At 37.5% G+C, this 14,992-nt stretch overlaps 1 protein-coding gene and 1 non-coding gene across 2 annotated transcripts; both read right to left on the minus strand.

Annotated features, from left to right (window-relative positions):
* Positions 1–3,215: 3,215 nt before the first annotated feature.
* Positions 3,216–4,037, minus strand: LOC127082260 (uncharacterized). Its single transcript, XM_051022500.1, has one exon. The coding sequence runs from the start codon at positions 4,035–4,037 to the stop codon at positions 3,216–3,218; it is 822 nt and encodes a 273-aa protein (XP_050878457.1).
* A 6,265-nt stretch (positions 4,038–10,302) lies between these two features.
* On the minus strand, positions 10,303–10,409 carry LOC127090190 (small nucleolar RNA R71). The gene has a single exon (XR_007791718.1). It is a non-coding gene; the product is annotated as a small nucleolar RNA R71 (small nucleolar RNA).
* Positions 10,410–14,992: the final 4,583 nt, after the last annotated feature.

Here is a 14,992-nt window from a genome sequence, read left to right on the forward strand (position 1 = left end):
GGTAGGGTGAATTTTGGGGTATGAAAAAAACTATGAATCATCATTGCAACAATAGATTTTACGTAATCAACACCAGTTCTTAAAGTTGTTTTCTCCTAAATCCTTAGGGAGAAAACCTTTAATCATTCATCCCAAATTAATATGTCCATAGATAATTACTAATGAAATTAAGCATTATTATATCAAGAATTATCTGGTTACTATAGGGTAACCCTAGTCCTAGAAAATATCTACCATATCATATTCTCATGAAAGCATTACCAACGACAGTCCAGCCTAATTGTTAATCATACATGAATCTCCGTTTTTTCGAAAGAGAAAGCATTACAAACATCAAGAGAATAATTTAATTATGAAAAACACACTGTTATTGCAAATAAAGAGTCATAGTCATTATAGATCCAAGTCAGGGACACCCCATATCATTGGGGGTTTAACTACTCATAATATTTAATGAAAATAAAATAAAAAGTTTAGACATTACGGGTACTAAGATGAAATTGAATCTTCAATCGCTTTCGTTCATGAAAATCCGCCTTTCACCAAAGCTTCTGTGACTCCCAATATTTCTCTTTGTATTTTGGTCGTCTAAGAAGAAGTCTCTTCAAATCTGATAGTAATCTCACTTAAATAGAGAAATACCCCTTTTCCAAATTCCCCTCGTCAACCAAATTTTTCTGGACAATAAGATCAGGTCTGAAAATAGCCCAATTCACAATAATTTCCAAATCTTGCCTAAAAAAGGAAAGTTTCAGAAAATCACATGCATGACTGCTACGACCAGCAGCAGGTGCTACGGGTGACCATAACAGGCCACTCATTCTGGCTTGCCAACTGAAGTTGGGGGGTTATGTCTACTACAGCCAGTAGTATATGTTACGGGTGGCCGTAGCAGGCCACTAGTTCTGGCTTGCCAATTGAAGCTGGAGGGTTATGTCTACTACAACCAGTAGAAGGTGCTACGGATAGCCATAGCAGGCAACTATTTATGTTCCTTTTCCTTTGAAATAGGGGTTTCAACTACTCCTCTTCTACGACTCGTAGCATGCACTATAGGTGGCCATAGAAACCCATTGTTCCTTGGGTCATATTTTTCGATTCTTCGCAATTCTTCACAGTTTTTAGCCGAAATCCTTCTTGAATATTATTTGATCCTGAAAACAGTAAAAACACACAACCCAAGCATAAAATACGGAAAAGGGAAACAAATTGATCAAAAAACAGTGAAAAGATTAAATGACATTAACGGTAAAAGAATGTGTAAAAACCACTTAAAATATATGAAAAATGCAAATAAATCGCCTATTTTCACATGTTAAAATGATGATAACTATAGCACAAATGGTGACTGATCACAACCCTAAACTTAGCTTGTTGCTTGTCTTCAAGCAACTTTAAGTACAAAGACTCATGGTACTCCCAAATGAAATAAAAACTTTTCACGTACCATCATACCTCTAAGATCTTCCATGACCCTCATTTGTTGATACCTTTGGTTTTTGCTGGATTATCGAGGTCGATTGATTGACCACACCTTTACTTGAAAGTACTGCTTCACCTGTCAACTCAATTCACACTCTCACCAAATCTTACGGGTGTTAATGTGTTTTACACTCAAAATTCATAGTACATAATAACATACCATAGAATTGAATAAATTCTCTTTTGATGACAAGGTGCACGACACACACACACACACACACACTCTTTGAGGTCTTTATGGTTGTAACAAGGCTAGGGTTAAGGTGGGATAATTTTGGAAAAGTAGGCTAAGGTTTAGAGTCAATACGATCGTTATCTTCACTATGCTCATTATGATGGATTAGTGTTGGGATTATTTCTTGCACTCGTCCTTTAGGATTAACTGTTATCGAGGATTCAACTTTTTGATTTGTCTTTATTTTAAATATCCGCTGACGTCTCCTTCTTTCAAATGCCATGATGATTATTTTTCTATTATTCATTTCAACTTTATTTTTCTTCTCTTATATATATATATATATATATATATATATATATATATATATATATATATATATATATATATATATATATATATATATATATATATATATATATATATATATATATATATATATATATATATATATATATATATATATATATATATATATATATATATATATATATATCATTTTTACTAACGCTGCACAACTACCCTAAACTTAAAGGTTATTATCTCAACAACAACCCCAAACTTAGAATGAACATGAATCTAATAACTCATATAAATACTCTGAACATGGTGGGGTAATGTTTGGGTCATGGGTTAATATTATGTGGTTTTTAAAACAAACAAATGCGTAAAGGCTCAAATAGGGTCAACAATGGATAATAATAAAAAGGATGGCTAGAAAGGCGGTAGAAAAAAAAACGTGCCTCAATGTGTGTAAACATGCAACCGAAATCAGAAAAGAATGTACGCAAGTTTTGAATGATTAAGACATACCTGAATACTCTCTTATGGTATACATTGTGTTTGACTTTTTCTGCTCTCACCATGTTGGCTAGAGCTGACAACCTCCACAATACCCCTTGCTCGATGTGGCTTCTCGACCAGTTATGGTAAACCTGCTCCACTTTCAGTCCAACTCAATTAAACAAATCAGATCATTTAGAAGTATATAAAATGTATTTTGGCGAGTTAACATGCATAAAGGACACACATGCCTTCAGTTTGGGTACTTTTCACACAACCACTAAAGCTACAATGATCATATTACTAGATGAAAGTAAACAACCAGAAAATAAATCACTTAAAGCAAACAAAACTCATAAATTAATATAAAATTGAAACTAAAAAAAAATTATGAATACTTTCCTTGGGTTGCCTCCCAAGCAGCGCTCATTTAATGTCATTAGCTTGATGCCTCATTCCCCCTGTTATGGGGGGTACTTAAGCTTCCACGCCTTGTTGCATTTCTTTTCCAAAACTAAGAAACCGTCTTTTCAGAGATATGGACTCCTTTGTGCCACAACTCCTTTCCAACTTTCATATCCTTACCTTGATGTTGCTTTCTCTTCTTTCTCGTGGCTTTTAGAATGGAAATAGGAGTTTTTCCACTCGGGGTTGCTAATGGAGGTGATACCAGTTGAGATGGCCTTCTTGAGACTTTTTCTGATGTTGGCATGTTACTTTGGCCTTTCACATCTGTCCTGATCATGCCTACTTGATAGTGATTTTATTTCTCTACTTATAACTTCTTGTTTTCAAGAACATTCAAGGTTATTTCATCATCATAAACTTTTAAAGTTAGTGTACCGTGGCCTATGTTGAAATTGCATCGACTTGTCCGCATGAATGATCGACCAAGAATGATAGATGTCTCTTCATCCTTAAGTATGTCTATGATCATAAAATCAACAGGAAAACCAAATTCCTCTATTGTCACAAGTACGTCTTCCGCTATCCCATATGCATTATTTATGGAGTGATATGCAAATTTTAGATTTGTCCTTGTATCACTGACATTTCCAATACCATGCTTTTTGTAGATTGACAATGGCATCAGACTCACACTGGCTCCAAAATCAATTAGTACCTTCTTGAAAGTTCTGTCTTTTATAGTGCATGGGACTGTGACAGATCCATGATCCTTCTGCTTGATTGGGATTCTCCTACCCGATGATATTGCATTACATCTTTCATTAAAGGTTATCGACCTATCTCTTATTGGTCTCTTTTTAGCGATTACCTCTTTCATGAATTTATGGTACATGGGCATTTGCTCGAGTGCTTCAAAGAAAGGCATATTGATCTCTAACCTTGTGAACATTATGATGAATTTCTCAAGGTCTTTCTCTTTTGGATCCTTCTTTGTCACTCTCTCAGGGTAATGTAACTTAATCACTAGTTTATCCTCTTTTTTATTTTTGTCTTCAATTGGATTTACTGGTGGTATAACTCTTTCTTCTTCTTTCTTATTTTCCCTCACTTCCAGAACTACCTCTATGACATGGTCATCCTTTGTTGCCTTCTCTTCTTCATCTTTATCAACTATCTGACTACTTGTCATAACAATATTACCATTCTCATGATTTCTCAGATTTTGTACTATTGCACTTGGTAGGGAACCATGTGCTCGAGAACCTGGTATTTATTTTGCTATCTGACCCATATGAACTTTAAGATTTTTGATAGAAGCAATAATGTTCCTATGATTATTTCTTGTTTCTTCTTGTAACTAGGAATTTTGAGTTGTCATTTTTTCAATGGCAAGTTCCTAATCGGCCTTTTTAGGTGCTTGTTGCTTATATTGTTGTTATGGTGGTGGATAATGTTGTTGCTGTTGGTATTGTTGTGGTTGGTTATTGAAGGAGAAGGGCGTTCCAAAATACAGCGGAATTTAAAATTTTCTCCTTTAGTGATCCTTACGAATGGGCATGATCAGTGATCGAATAGTTACCTCTTGTGACTATTGAAACCTTTGATGCAGATCTACAGAGCGATCACGAACGTTGAACGGCGACAACGCCTCTACTCAGTCCACACGAACAAATTCCTTCAATCTCAGTGCTAGCTGCTACGAATGAAGGCTTTGAGTGAGTGAGTGAGAGAGAGAGAGAGAGAGAGAAACGAAAATACAACCGCACTTAATGCTTCTGCACAAGAGTTCTATTTATAGAACCACTTGTGTGGGCTTAAAGCTAAAAAGCCCACTTAAGTGTATGTGGCCCATACCTTACAATATGCCAAAATCACTTAAGCACATGGTACCTTACCATATTTCGTATTCTACTTAAGTACACCGTACCTTACGATGTTCTACAATTCACTTAAGTGCACCGTACCTTACGGTGTTTCTTAGTTACTCTATCTCTCATCAATTCGTCCTTTGTGTGTGACCCTGTAGGTTTTCGCGACATTGGCAATTATATTAAATCACGTATTTAACATAATAAACAGTGAGCGGTATCTAGCAACACATCACTGCTACCCAAGACACGAAAATGTCATGTGATCTGACAAATCCTTCTGTGATAATACTTATGTGTACAATTACCCTTTTGCCCTTATATCTATATTGAACACAAGGCATAAACCGTGTCATCTTTGTCCAGTTCAATATTGGGCCCATAGACATTTATCCTGTTACGCAGGATGGGCAAATTCCATCTAGGTCACTCATGTCCCTTAGCATGCTTTGTGGAGTACCCATCAACTGTCTTTATGGTCATCCAGTTACGGACAACGTTTGATCAGCAATAAAGCACTCGACTCTACATCTAGGGTCCATAGCGGTTTCAGGTCGAAGGGTGGTATACACCATTATCACCATGAGAATAACTTATGACACTTTGCATAACATTCTATATAGTATTCTCATAGAGGGTCAATCCAGTATAAATATTACTCTTAATATTCATACCTATGTTTAAGACTTGATAACTCATTATCCATGATCCATGAGATGTGATCATCAGTCTATATACATAATAGTCTTAATGCTTTAATGTTATCCCACTTCACAATAAAGCTCGACTACAGATACTTTAAGAATAGTGTCCTTATTTTTAATGTGATCTCATGATTAAGTCATACTTGATACATTAAACGGACTAGCTATTCTAGGGACTTTATTAAACAAACATAATAAAGAAAAAGCCTTTTATTATTAATAAATAATTTGATACAAGTACCAAAAGTATTAGCCTCTAGGGCTTACACCAACAATCTCTCACTAGCACTAGAGCCAATCAGGCATACCCCTAATGCCCATAGATCTAGTATGGCCATCATGCTTCTGCTGCGCAAGAGGCTTTGTCAGTGGGTCAGCAATATTGTCAAGTGTAGGTACTCTTCATATTTTCACATCTCCTCTATCTATTATCTCTCGAATGAGGTGATAGCGCCTAAGTATGTGTTTGGATCGTTGGTGAGATTTAGGCTCCTTAGCTTGTGCGATAGCACCATTGTTATCACAATAGAGACCAATGGGATCCACAATGCTAGGAACTATGCCAAGTTCACTAATGAACTTTTTGATCCAAACAGCTTCCTTTGCTGCACTTGAGGCAGCAATATACTCGGCCTCGATTGTAGAATCAACAATTGTATCTTGCTTTGAACTTTTCCAGCTCACAGCACCACCGCTTAAGCAAAACACATAACCAGATTGCGATCTAAAGTGTTCCTTATCTGTTTGGAAGCTAGCATCGGTGTATCCAATTACAGCCAGCTCTTTCTGACCTCCATATATCAAGAATGAGTCCTTAGTCCTTCTCAAATACTTAAGGATATTCTTGACAGCTACCTAATGAGCATCACCAGGGTCAGATTGGTACCTACTCGTTGCACTTAAAGCATACGAGACATCTGGTCGAGCACATAACGTGGCATACATGATAGATCCTATTGCAGATGCATATGGAATCTTATTCATGTGATCCCTTTCTTCCTTAGTTGAAGGGGATTGTGTTTTTGATAGACACATGCCATGTTGCATAGGTATGAATCCTTTCTTGGAATAATGCATATTAAAGCGTCTCAGCACTTTGTCTATGTATGTACTCTGACTTAGGCCAAGCAGTTTTTGTGATCTATCTCTATAGATTCTGATTCCTAATATATAGGCTGCTTCACCTAGGTCCTTCATAGAAAAGCATTTCCCCAACCAAGACTTTACTTGTTGCAGGGTAGGGACATCGTTTCCAATGAGTAATATGTCATCTACATATAATACCAGGAAAACGATCATGCTCCCACTAACCTTCTTGTAGACACAAGGCTCATCTTCGTTCTTGATGAATCCATATTGTTTTACTGTTTCATCAAAACGAAGATTCCAGCTTCTGGAAGCTTGCTTCAATCCATAGATTGATCTTTGTAACTTACATATCTTTTGGGCTTCTTCTGGTATGTCAAATCCTTCAGGTTGTGTCATGTACACATCCTCAAGAAGATTCCCATTAAGGAAAGTAGTTTTGACATCCATCTGCCATATTTCATAATCATGATATGCAGCGATAGCAAGTAAAATCCAAACAGATTTAAGCATTGCAACTGGTGAAAAGGTTTCATCATAGTCAACCCCATGAATTTATTTATATCTTTTTGCAACCAGTCTTGCCTTATAGGTATGTACCTTCCCATCCATGTCAGTCTTCTTCTTGAAGACCCACTTGCATCCTATAGGGTTAACTCCTACAGGAGGCTCTACCAAGGTCCAAACCTGGTTTGTGTACATGGAATCCATTTCAGATTTCATGGCTTCTAGCCACTTCTCAGACTCGGGACCAGTTATGGCCTCTTGGTAGGTCACAGGCTCATCTTGATCCATGAGTAATACATCACCTTGATCAGTTATGAGATATCCATATCTCTCAGGTAGGTGACGTATCCTGCCTGACCTACGCTGGTCTTGTTCTACTTGAGCAGGTTGTTCTTCCACAACTACTTGTGTTTCCTGCTCTAATTCCTCCATAAGTGTATCAATGCTTTACGGTTCTTGAATTTCTTCAAGCTCTACTTTCCTCCCACTGATTCCTTTGGAAATAAAATCCTTTTCTAGGAAAACTCCAGTTCGAGCGACAAACACTTTGCCCTCAGAAGGATTGTAGAAGTAATACCCTATTGTTTCTTTAGGATACCCCACAAATAAGCATTTGTCAGATTTGGGCTCAAGCTTAGCTGAAATTTGTCGTTTCACATAAACTTCGCAACCCTAAATCTTCATGTAAGACATATGTGGTTTCTTACCACTCCATATCTCATATGATGTCTTCTCAACCTTTTTGGATGGAATATGGTTAAGTGTGTAATCTGCTGTCAATAGTGCATGTCCCAAAAGGAGTTTGGAAGATCGGCATGACTCATCATGGATCGGAGCATGTCTAACAAGGTTCAATTTCTTCTCTCAGATACACTGATAACATGAAATAATATCACATTTTTGGACTCGATCTAATTAAATTATATTATTATTTGATTCGATTTATTTCATATTATTCGATATTACTTGGTATTTTCCTTCTATTTATTTCAGGTCACACTATTTGAAGCATACGTGAACAAAAAAGAAAAGGAGGTGCAAAAAGAGGATAAAAAGCAATCCACTAAAGCCCAGCCCACAACTACAAAAGGAGAGACGCTGTGATGCTGTGACGAGCGCCACACAAGGTGTGACGAGCGTCACGCCCTCCTGCTAAGTGTTACGAGCGCCACACAAGGTGTGACGAGCGTCACACCCCATTCCTATATTTTTGGCTTTGACGCGTAACAGAAGCGTAACAGAGGCACGTTCACCTTTTTCTTCGCTTGACCAGTTGACGTGTGACCAAAAGCTACTGAAGGACGTTGGAAGAAAAGGTCACTTGGTGGAGTGGTATAAATAGGACCAGTGATGGAACCCTGCAAACGCTCTCAAATTTTCCAGTTTTCGGCACGGTGCATTATTTTTACTGCTTTTTAATTTTCCAGCACTCTACTTTCCTAGCAATTTTTATTTCCTTTTCTTTTCCAGTCAATTTTCAAAGCATTCAATTAATTTTCTCACAATAGTTTCTACACCGGAAACTATTTGTAACTTTTACTGGATCTAACCTTACGTTAGATCATAGTATTTTATTCCTTCGCCTTTATTTTACTGTCTGATCGAATATTGTGAAGAACAAATCCAACCGGTCTGTGGTGGAGTGTTCAAGCATCGAAGCTAGGAATAATCAAGATTTCTATTAATATTACAGGTTCATTAATTTATTGTTTTAATTTATATATGTTATGTACTGCTGTTTATCTATACTGTTTGTCTGATATGGCTGTATTTAAGCATAATTATTGTTTAGGCTTGTTTAGCATGTCCGGCTAAACAAACTTAGGTATCGGTATGTAAAGTAAGCGGAATAAAGGAATCAAAACTAAGTTGGTTTAAATTTATTTAAAGATATAGTCACTCTTTTTATGGTCTCAATTTACAGGGTTAATACCAAAGTTTTTGTATGAGAGTAAAAGACATAAAGAAGTTAAAATCAATAGAACGACAGTTTGAGCTTTTAACTGGACAGTGTAAATTGGACATTAATTTTAAATCAGGGCGAAAGCAATTTTTAGAGTTAATTAAATTCTAATCAATTTCAAAAAGTATTTTTAAAGGTTAAATGTGAGGACGAGAGTTAAGCATTTAAGTTTAATCATATAATCTAAGTCAACAGAGAGAGAGTTTGAGACGAGGGTGTTTAAATGGTTAGCATTTTCTTAAAAAGAGTTTCTATAGATTCTATTATTTTCAAAAAGTGATTTTAGTTTTAACTAAATAGTGAGAGCATACGTTAAGGTAAAATCATAGTCTATTCAACAGAGCGAGAGTTTGAGAAAATATTTTTAATCAATAGTGTCTAATGAAAGGACTTATTTTAAAACTAAGAAACCAACGAAGATTTGATTCCCTAATTACGACGAACTACATACCGATATCCGCGTTATTCGATATTTAATCTAGATCTTATATTAGTTTTACTTTTCCCCCTAATCATCAAAGTATCATCCACCTTAGCTTTACGAAGTAACCTTAGAAAACGGTATATCGATTCATAAGTCCCTGTGGGATCGATATCTTTTATTACTACACGATTAGACTGTGCACTTGCAGTTAATACCCCAATAGACTCATAAAGTCGCGATCAAATTTTTGGCGCCGTTGCCGGGGACTTTTATTTAGTCGATATCGTAACTCTTCTGTTACGCTGTAGAGACTAAGGCAATTTTTATTTTTATGTTTTTCTTGTTTTTCGTTGATTTGTATGCCACACACTCGCTCACAAGGCGAACCGTATTACTTACGAATCAACGACGTTGAACGATATCTCCGAGTCTTACGACGAATTCGGGAGTATCGTGCTGCAAACAATCTTCCGCCAATCGAAATTCCTGATCTTAAAAATCTTCTTCCTTTGCCGATACCCGAGATGGCAGAACCAGCTCGTGCTCTTCGAGATTACGCCGCTCCATCGCAAGACGAGCCGCATTCGAGTATTGCTCCACTCGCAATTGAAGCAAACAACTTCGAACTTAAACCTTCGCTGTTACAAGCAGTGCAACAAAATCAATTCTCTGGAAATCCTACCGAGGATCCAAACCTTCATTTATCCGTATTTGTTCAATACGCTGATACTGTTAAAGCTAATGGTGTCACTTCAGAGGCAATTCGACTTCGTCTTTTTCCTTTCTCGTTAAGAGATAAAGCTAGAAGATGGCTTCAGTCTCTTCCTTCCAACTCAGTCACCACATGGAATGAGTTGAAGAAAGTCTTTCTTGCCCGATATTTTCCTCCAAGCAAAACAGCTATGTTAAGAGCCCAGATAAATGGATTTAAACAGAAAGATAACGAGTCTCTTTTTGAAGCATGGGAAAGATACAAAGACATGATGAGACTTTGTCCACACCATGGTTTAGAGGACTGGTTAGTAATCCATACCTTCTATAATGGTCTCTTATACAACACAAGATTAACAATAGACGTCGCCGCAGGTGGTGCGCTTATGGATAAACCTTACGCTGACGCTTATCAACTTATCGAAAGCATGGCCCAAAACCATTATCAGTGGGGAAGCGACCGGACAATGGTAGAAAAACCTCAAACGAAAACTGGCATGTATAAGATAAGTAGCCTTGATCATGTTAATGCAAAAGTGGATGCTCTTGCCTAGAAAATTGAAAGTTTAAATGTATCACCTCCAGCCACCGTGGTTGCCGTGACTCAAAATTGCGAAGTCTGTGGAATCCAAGGTCACACTCCTACAGATTGTCAACTCCTAACAGGAATCCAAGCAGAGCAGGTGAACTATGCACAAGGAAATCCTTACTCGCATACCTATAACTCAAACTGGAAGAACCATCCTAATTTTTCATATAAGAGTAACAATGCTTTATACGCACCAGGACAAGCTCCCAATCAAGCCCCAGCTATACCACCTGGATATCAAAAGCCAACCCCATCTACACCTAACAATAACGTTCATAGGAAATCCAACTTGGAAATCATGATGGAGAACTTCATAGCTTCTCAACAGCAAACCAATAAAGATTTCTTAAACCAGAATGTACACACTAACGAACAGATTAAACAACTAGCAAGTAAAGTAGATGCTCTGGCTACCCATAACAAAATGCTGGAAACACAAATCTCACAAGTAGCTCAATAACAAGCGCCTACTGCTGCCCCAACTAGTACATTTCCTGGACAGTCCCAACCTAACCCGAAAATCCACGCTCATGCAATTATATTAAGAAGTGGAACAGAGGTAGAAGGACCATCTGATCCAAGAATTGAAAACCAAAACTCTAAAATGCCAACTGAGAAAGAAAATAAACCTAAGGAAAAGGAAGAGAGTAATAAGGAAACCGTAGAAAAGAAAGAACCTTATGTACCTCCACCGCCTTACAAACCACCTATCCCTTATCCTCAGAGGCTAATTAAAACCAAAGACGCGGGCCAATTTAAAAAATTTGTTGACCTACTGAAACAATTAAACGTCACCATTCCTTTCACAAAAGCTATTACACAAATGCCCTCGTATGCTAAGTTCTTAAAAGAAATTCTTTCTAATAAAAGGAAACTTGAAGATAGCGAAACCGTTACACTCACTGCTGAATGTAGCGCTATAATCTAGAATATGCCTCCTAAACTTAAAGATCCTGGTAGTTTCTCTATACCCTGTCACATAGAAAAATTTGTCATAGACAAAGCTTTATGCGATTTAGGAGCCGGTATCAGTGTTATGCCCTTGTCCATATGCAAGAGACTTGAAATGGGAGAATTAAGACCAACTAAAATGTCTGTGCAATTAGCAGATCGTTCCGTTAGATATCCCGTAGGAATTCTTGAAAACGTTCCCGTGCGCATAGGTCAATTCTACATTCCAACCGATTTTATAATTATGGACATAAGAGAAGATGAAGTTACCCCCATTATATTGGGAAGACCTTTCTTAGCAACCGCCGGTGCTATCATAGACGTAAAACGAGGACGACTCACTTTCGAAGTAGGAGAAGAGAAAATTGAATTCATTCTTTCCAAATTTTTGAAAGCACCTGCAATTGAAGACACATGTTACTTCATGGATATCATCGATGAATGCATAAAAGAAACAGAATTAGAAAATGACGAATTAACTGACTGTCGTGTAAAAGACAGACTGAACCAATGCTTAGCAGTAACATCGGATCCTACGAAATGCCTTAAGAAACCTACCCTCGACCTGAAAACACTTCCCAAAAATCTGAGATATGAATTCCTAGACTCAGAACTTGAACGACCCGTGATAGTCAATGCAGACCTAGGAAAACTCGAAACCGAAAAACTCCTACATATCTTAAGAAAATATCCGACCGCACTAGGATACAACATCACCGATCTAAAAGGGATAAGTCCTTCTATTTGTATGCACCGCGTCATGCTAGAAGAAGACTGTAAAACTTCTAGGGAACATCAGAGGAGACTAAACCCGATCCTGAGTGAGGTAGTGAAGAAGGAGGTAACGAAGTTATTAGAGGCAGGTATCATATATCCTATATCCGATAGCAAATGGGTTAGTCCTGTACACGTAGTACCAAAGAAAGGAGGTATAACAATTATCGAAAATGAAAAAGGAGAAACTATAACCAAACGAATCGAATCGGGATGGAGAATGTGCATTGATTATAGAAAGCTAAACAAAGCAACCCGAAAAGATCATTTTCCTTTACCATTCATAGACCAGATGTTAGAACGATTATCCAAACATTCTCATTTCTGCTATCTAGACGGTTACTCAGGCTTCTTTGAAATACCAATTCATCCTGATGACCAAGAAAAGACAACGTTCACATGTCCTTTTGGTACCTTCACTTATCGACGAATGCCGTTTGGCCTGTGCAATGCTCCTGCAACCTTCCAAAGTTGCATGATGGCAATATTCGCCGATTTTCTTGAAGACATCATGGAAGTATTTATGGATGATTTTTCCGTATGCGGACAAAGTTTTGAAGAATGCCTTGAAAACCTAGAAAGAGTTCTAGAACGATGTGTAAAAGTAAACCTAGTACTTAATTGGGAAAAATGTCACTTTATGGTACAAGAAGGAATTGTTTTAGGACACATCATATCAAATAGAGGAATTGAAGTAGACAAAGCCAAAATAGAAGTAATCGAAAACCTTCAACCTCCGAAAACTGTGAGAGAAGTACGAAGCTTCTTAGCACATGCCGGTTTTTATCGACGATTTATTAAAGATTTCTCTAAAATAACTAAGCCTCTAACCGGATTATTAATGAAAGACGTTGAATTCATCTTCGACAATAAATGTTTAGAAGCATTTCAAACACTTAAACAAGCATTGATCTCCGCGCCCATAATGCAGACTCCGGATTGGAATGAACCATTCGAAATAATGTGTGACGCAAGTGACTACGCCGTAGGCGCTGTTTTAGGACAACAAAAGGATAAAAAACTTCATGTCTTATATTATGCAAGTAGAACTCTAGATGAAGCACAAATGAATTACTTCACGACCGAGAAAGAACTTCTAGCAGTAGTATTTGCACTAGATAAATTTCGTTCTTACTTGGTCGGAGCAAAAATAATCGTTTACACTGACCACGCTGCCATTAAGTACCTCCTAACAAAAAAGGACGCTAAACCTAGACTCCTAAGGTGGATCTTGTTGTTACAAGAATTTGATTTGGAAATCAAAGATAAAAAAGGAACTGAAAACATAGTAGCAGATCACCTTTCTAGACTCGAAAATCTGGAACCGGAAAGAACATCGATCAACGATGACTTCTCGTTCGATAAACTTATAGCTAATTTGGAAGAAAATAGAGTTGATGAACGGGTAGAGACCACCTTGGCTATATGCGTTACACCATGGTACGCCGACTTTGTCAATTATTTAGCCGCCGGAATGGTTCCACTTGATTTATCCTACCAACAAAAGAAACAATTCTTCCATGACATAAAACATTATTATTGGGACGACCCTTTACTTTTCAAAAGAGGCCCCGATGGTATTTTCCGTCGGTGTATACCTGAAGAAGAGATAGAAAGTATAATCCAACATTGTCATTCCGCTCCTTATGGTGGACACGCAAGTACATCCAAGACCTGCTCTAAGATCCTACAAGCCGGTCTTTATTGGCCAAACATATGGAAGGATGTGCATGCTGCTGTCAAGAAATGTGATAGATGTCAACGCACAGGAAACATATCTAGACGTGACGAAATGCCACAAAAGGGCATTTTGGAAGTAGAGATTTTCGACGTGTGGGGAATAGATTTCATGGGACCTTTTCCACCTTCTTTCGGTAACAAGTACAAACTCGTAGCGGTTGACTACGTATCAAAATGGATTGAAGCTATAGCTTCTCCAACAAACGACACACGAGTAGTAACTAGACTCTTTAAGAATATAATCTTTCCAAGATTTGGTGTCCCAAGAATAGTAGTCAGTGATGGTGGATCGCATTTCATATCTAAGATACTCGAAAAACTATTGTTTAAGTATGGTGTAAAACATCGAGTAGCGACACCTTACCATCCTCAAACCAGTGGACAAGTGGAAGTGTCTAACAGAGAAATTAAACAGATATTGGAAAAAACAGTCGCCACGTCAAGAAAAGACTGGTCATCAAAATTACCTGAAGCTTTATGGGCTTATCGAACTGCTTACAAAACTCCCATAGGAACAACCCCATTTAGGCTTATTTACGGAAAGTATTGCCACCTCCCGGTAGAATTAGAACATAAGGCCTATTGGGCTATTAAAAATTTAAATTTAAACTATAAGGCCGCCGGTGAAAAGCGAATCCTTGATATAAACGAATTAGAAGAACTTAGACAAGACGCATACGAAAATGCCAGAATCTACAAGGAAAGAACGAAAAAATGGCATGATAAGTGCATATCAAGGAAAACTTTCAAACAAGGCGATGTAGTCCTATTGTTTAACTCTAGACTTAAGTTATTCCCAGGAAAACTACGCTCTAGATGGTCAGGCC

This window comes from Lathyrus oleraceus, chromosome 5, assembly GCF_024323335.1.
Source record: "Lathyrus oleraceus cultivar Zhongwan6 chromosome 5, CAAS_Psat_ZW6_1.0, whole genome shotgun sequence".
Classification (NCBI taxonomy): Eukaryota; Viridiplantae; Streptophyta; class Magnoliopsida; order Fabales; family Fabaceae; genus Lathyrus; species Lathyrus oleraceus.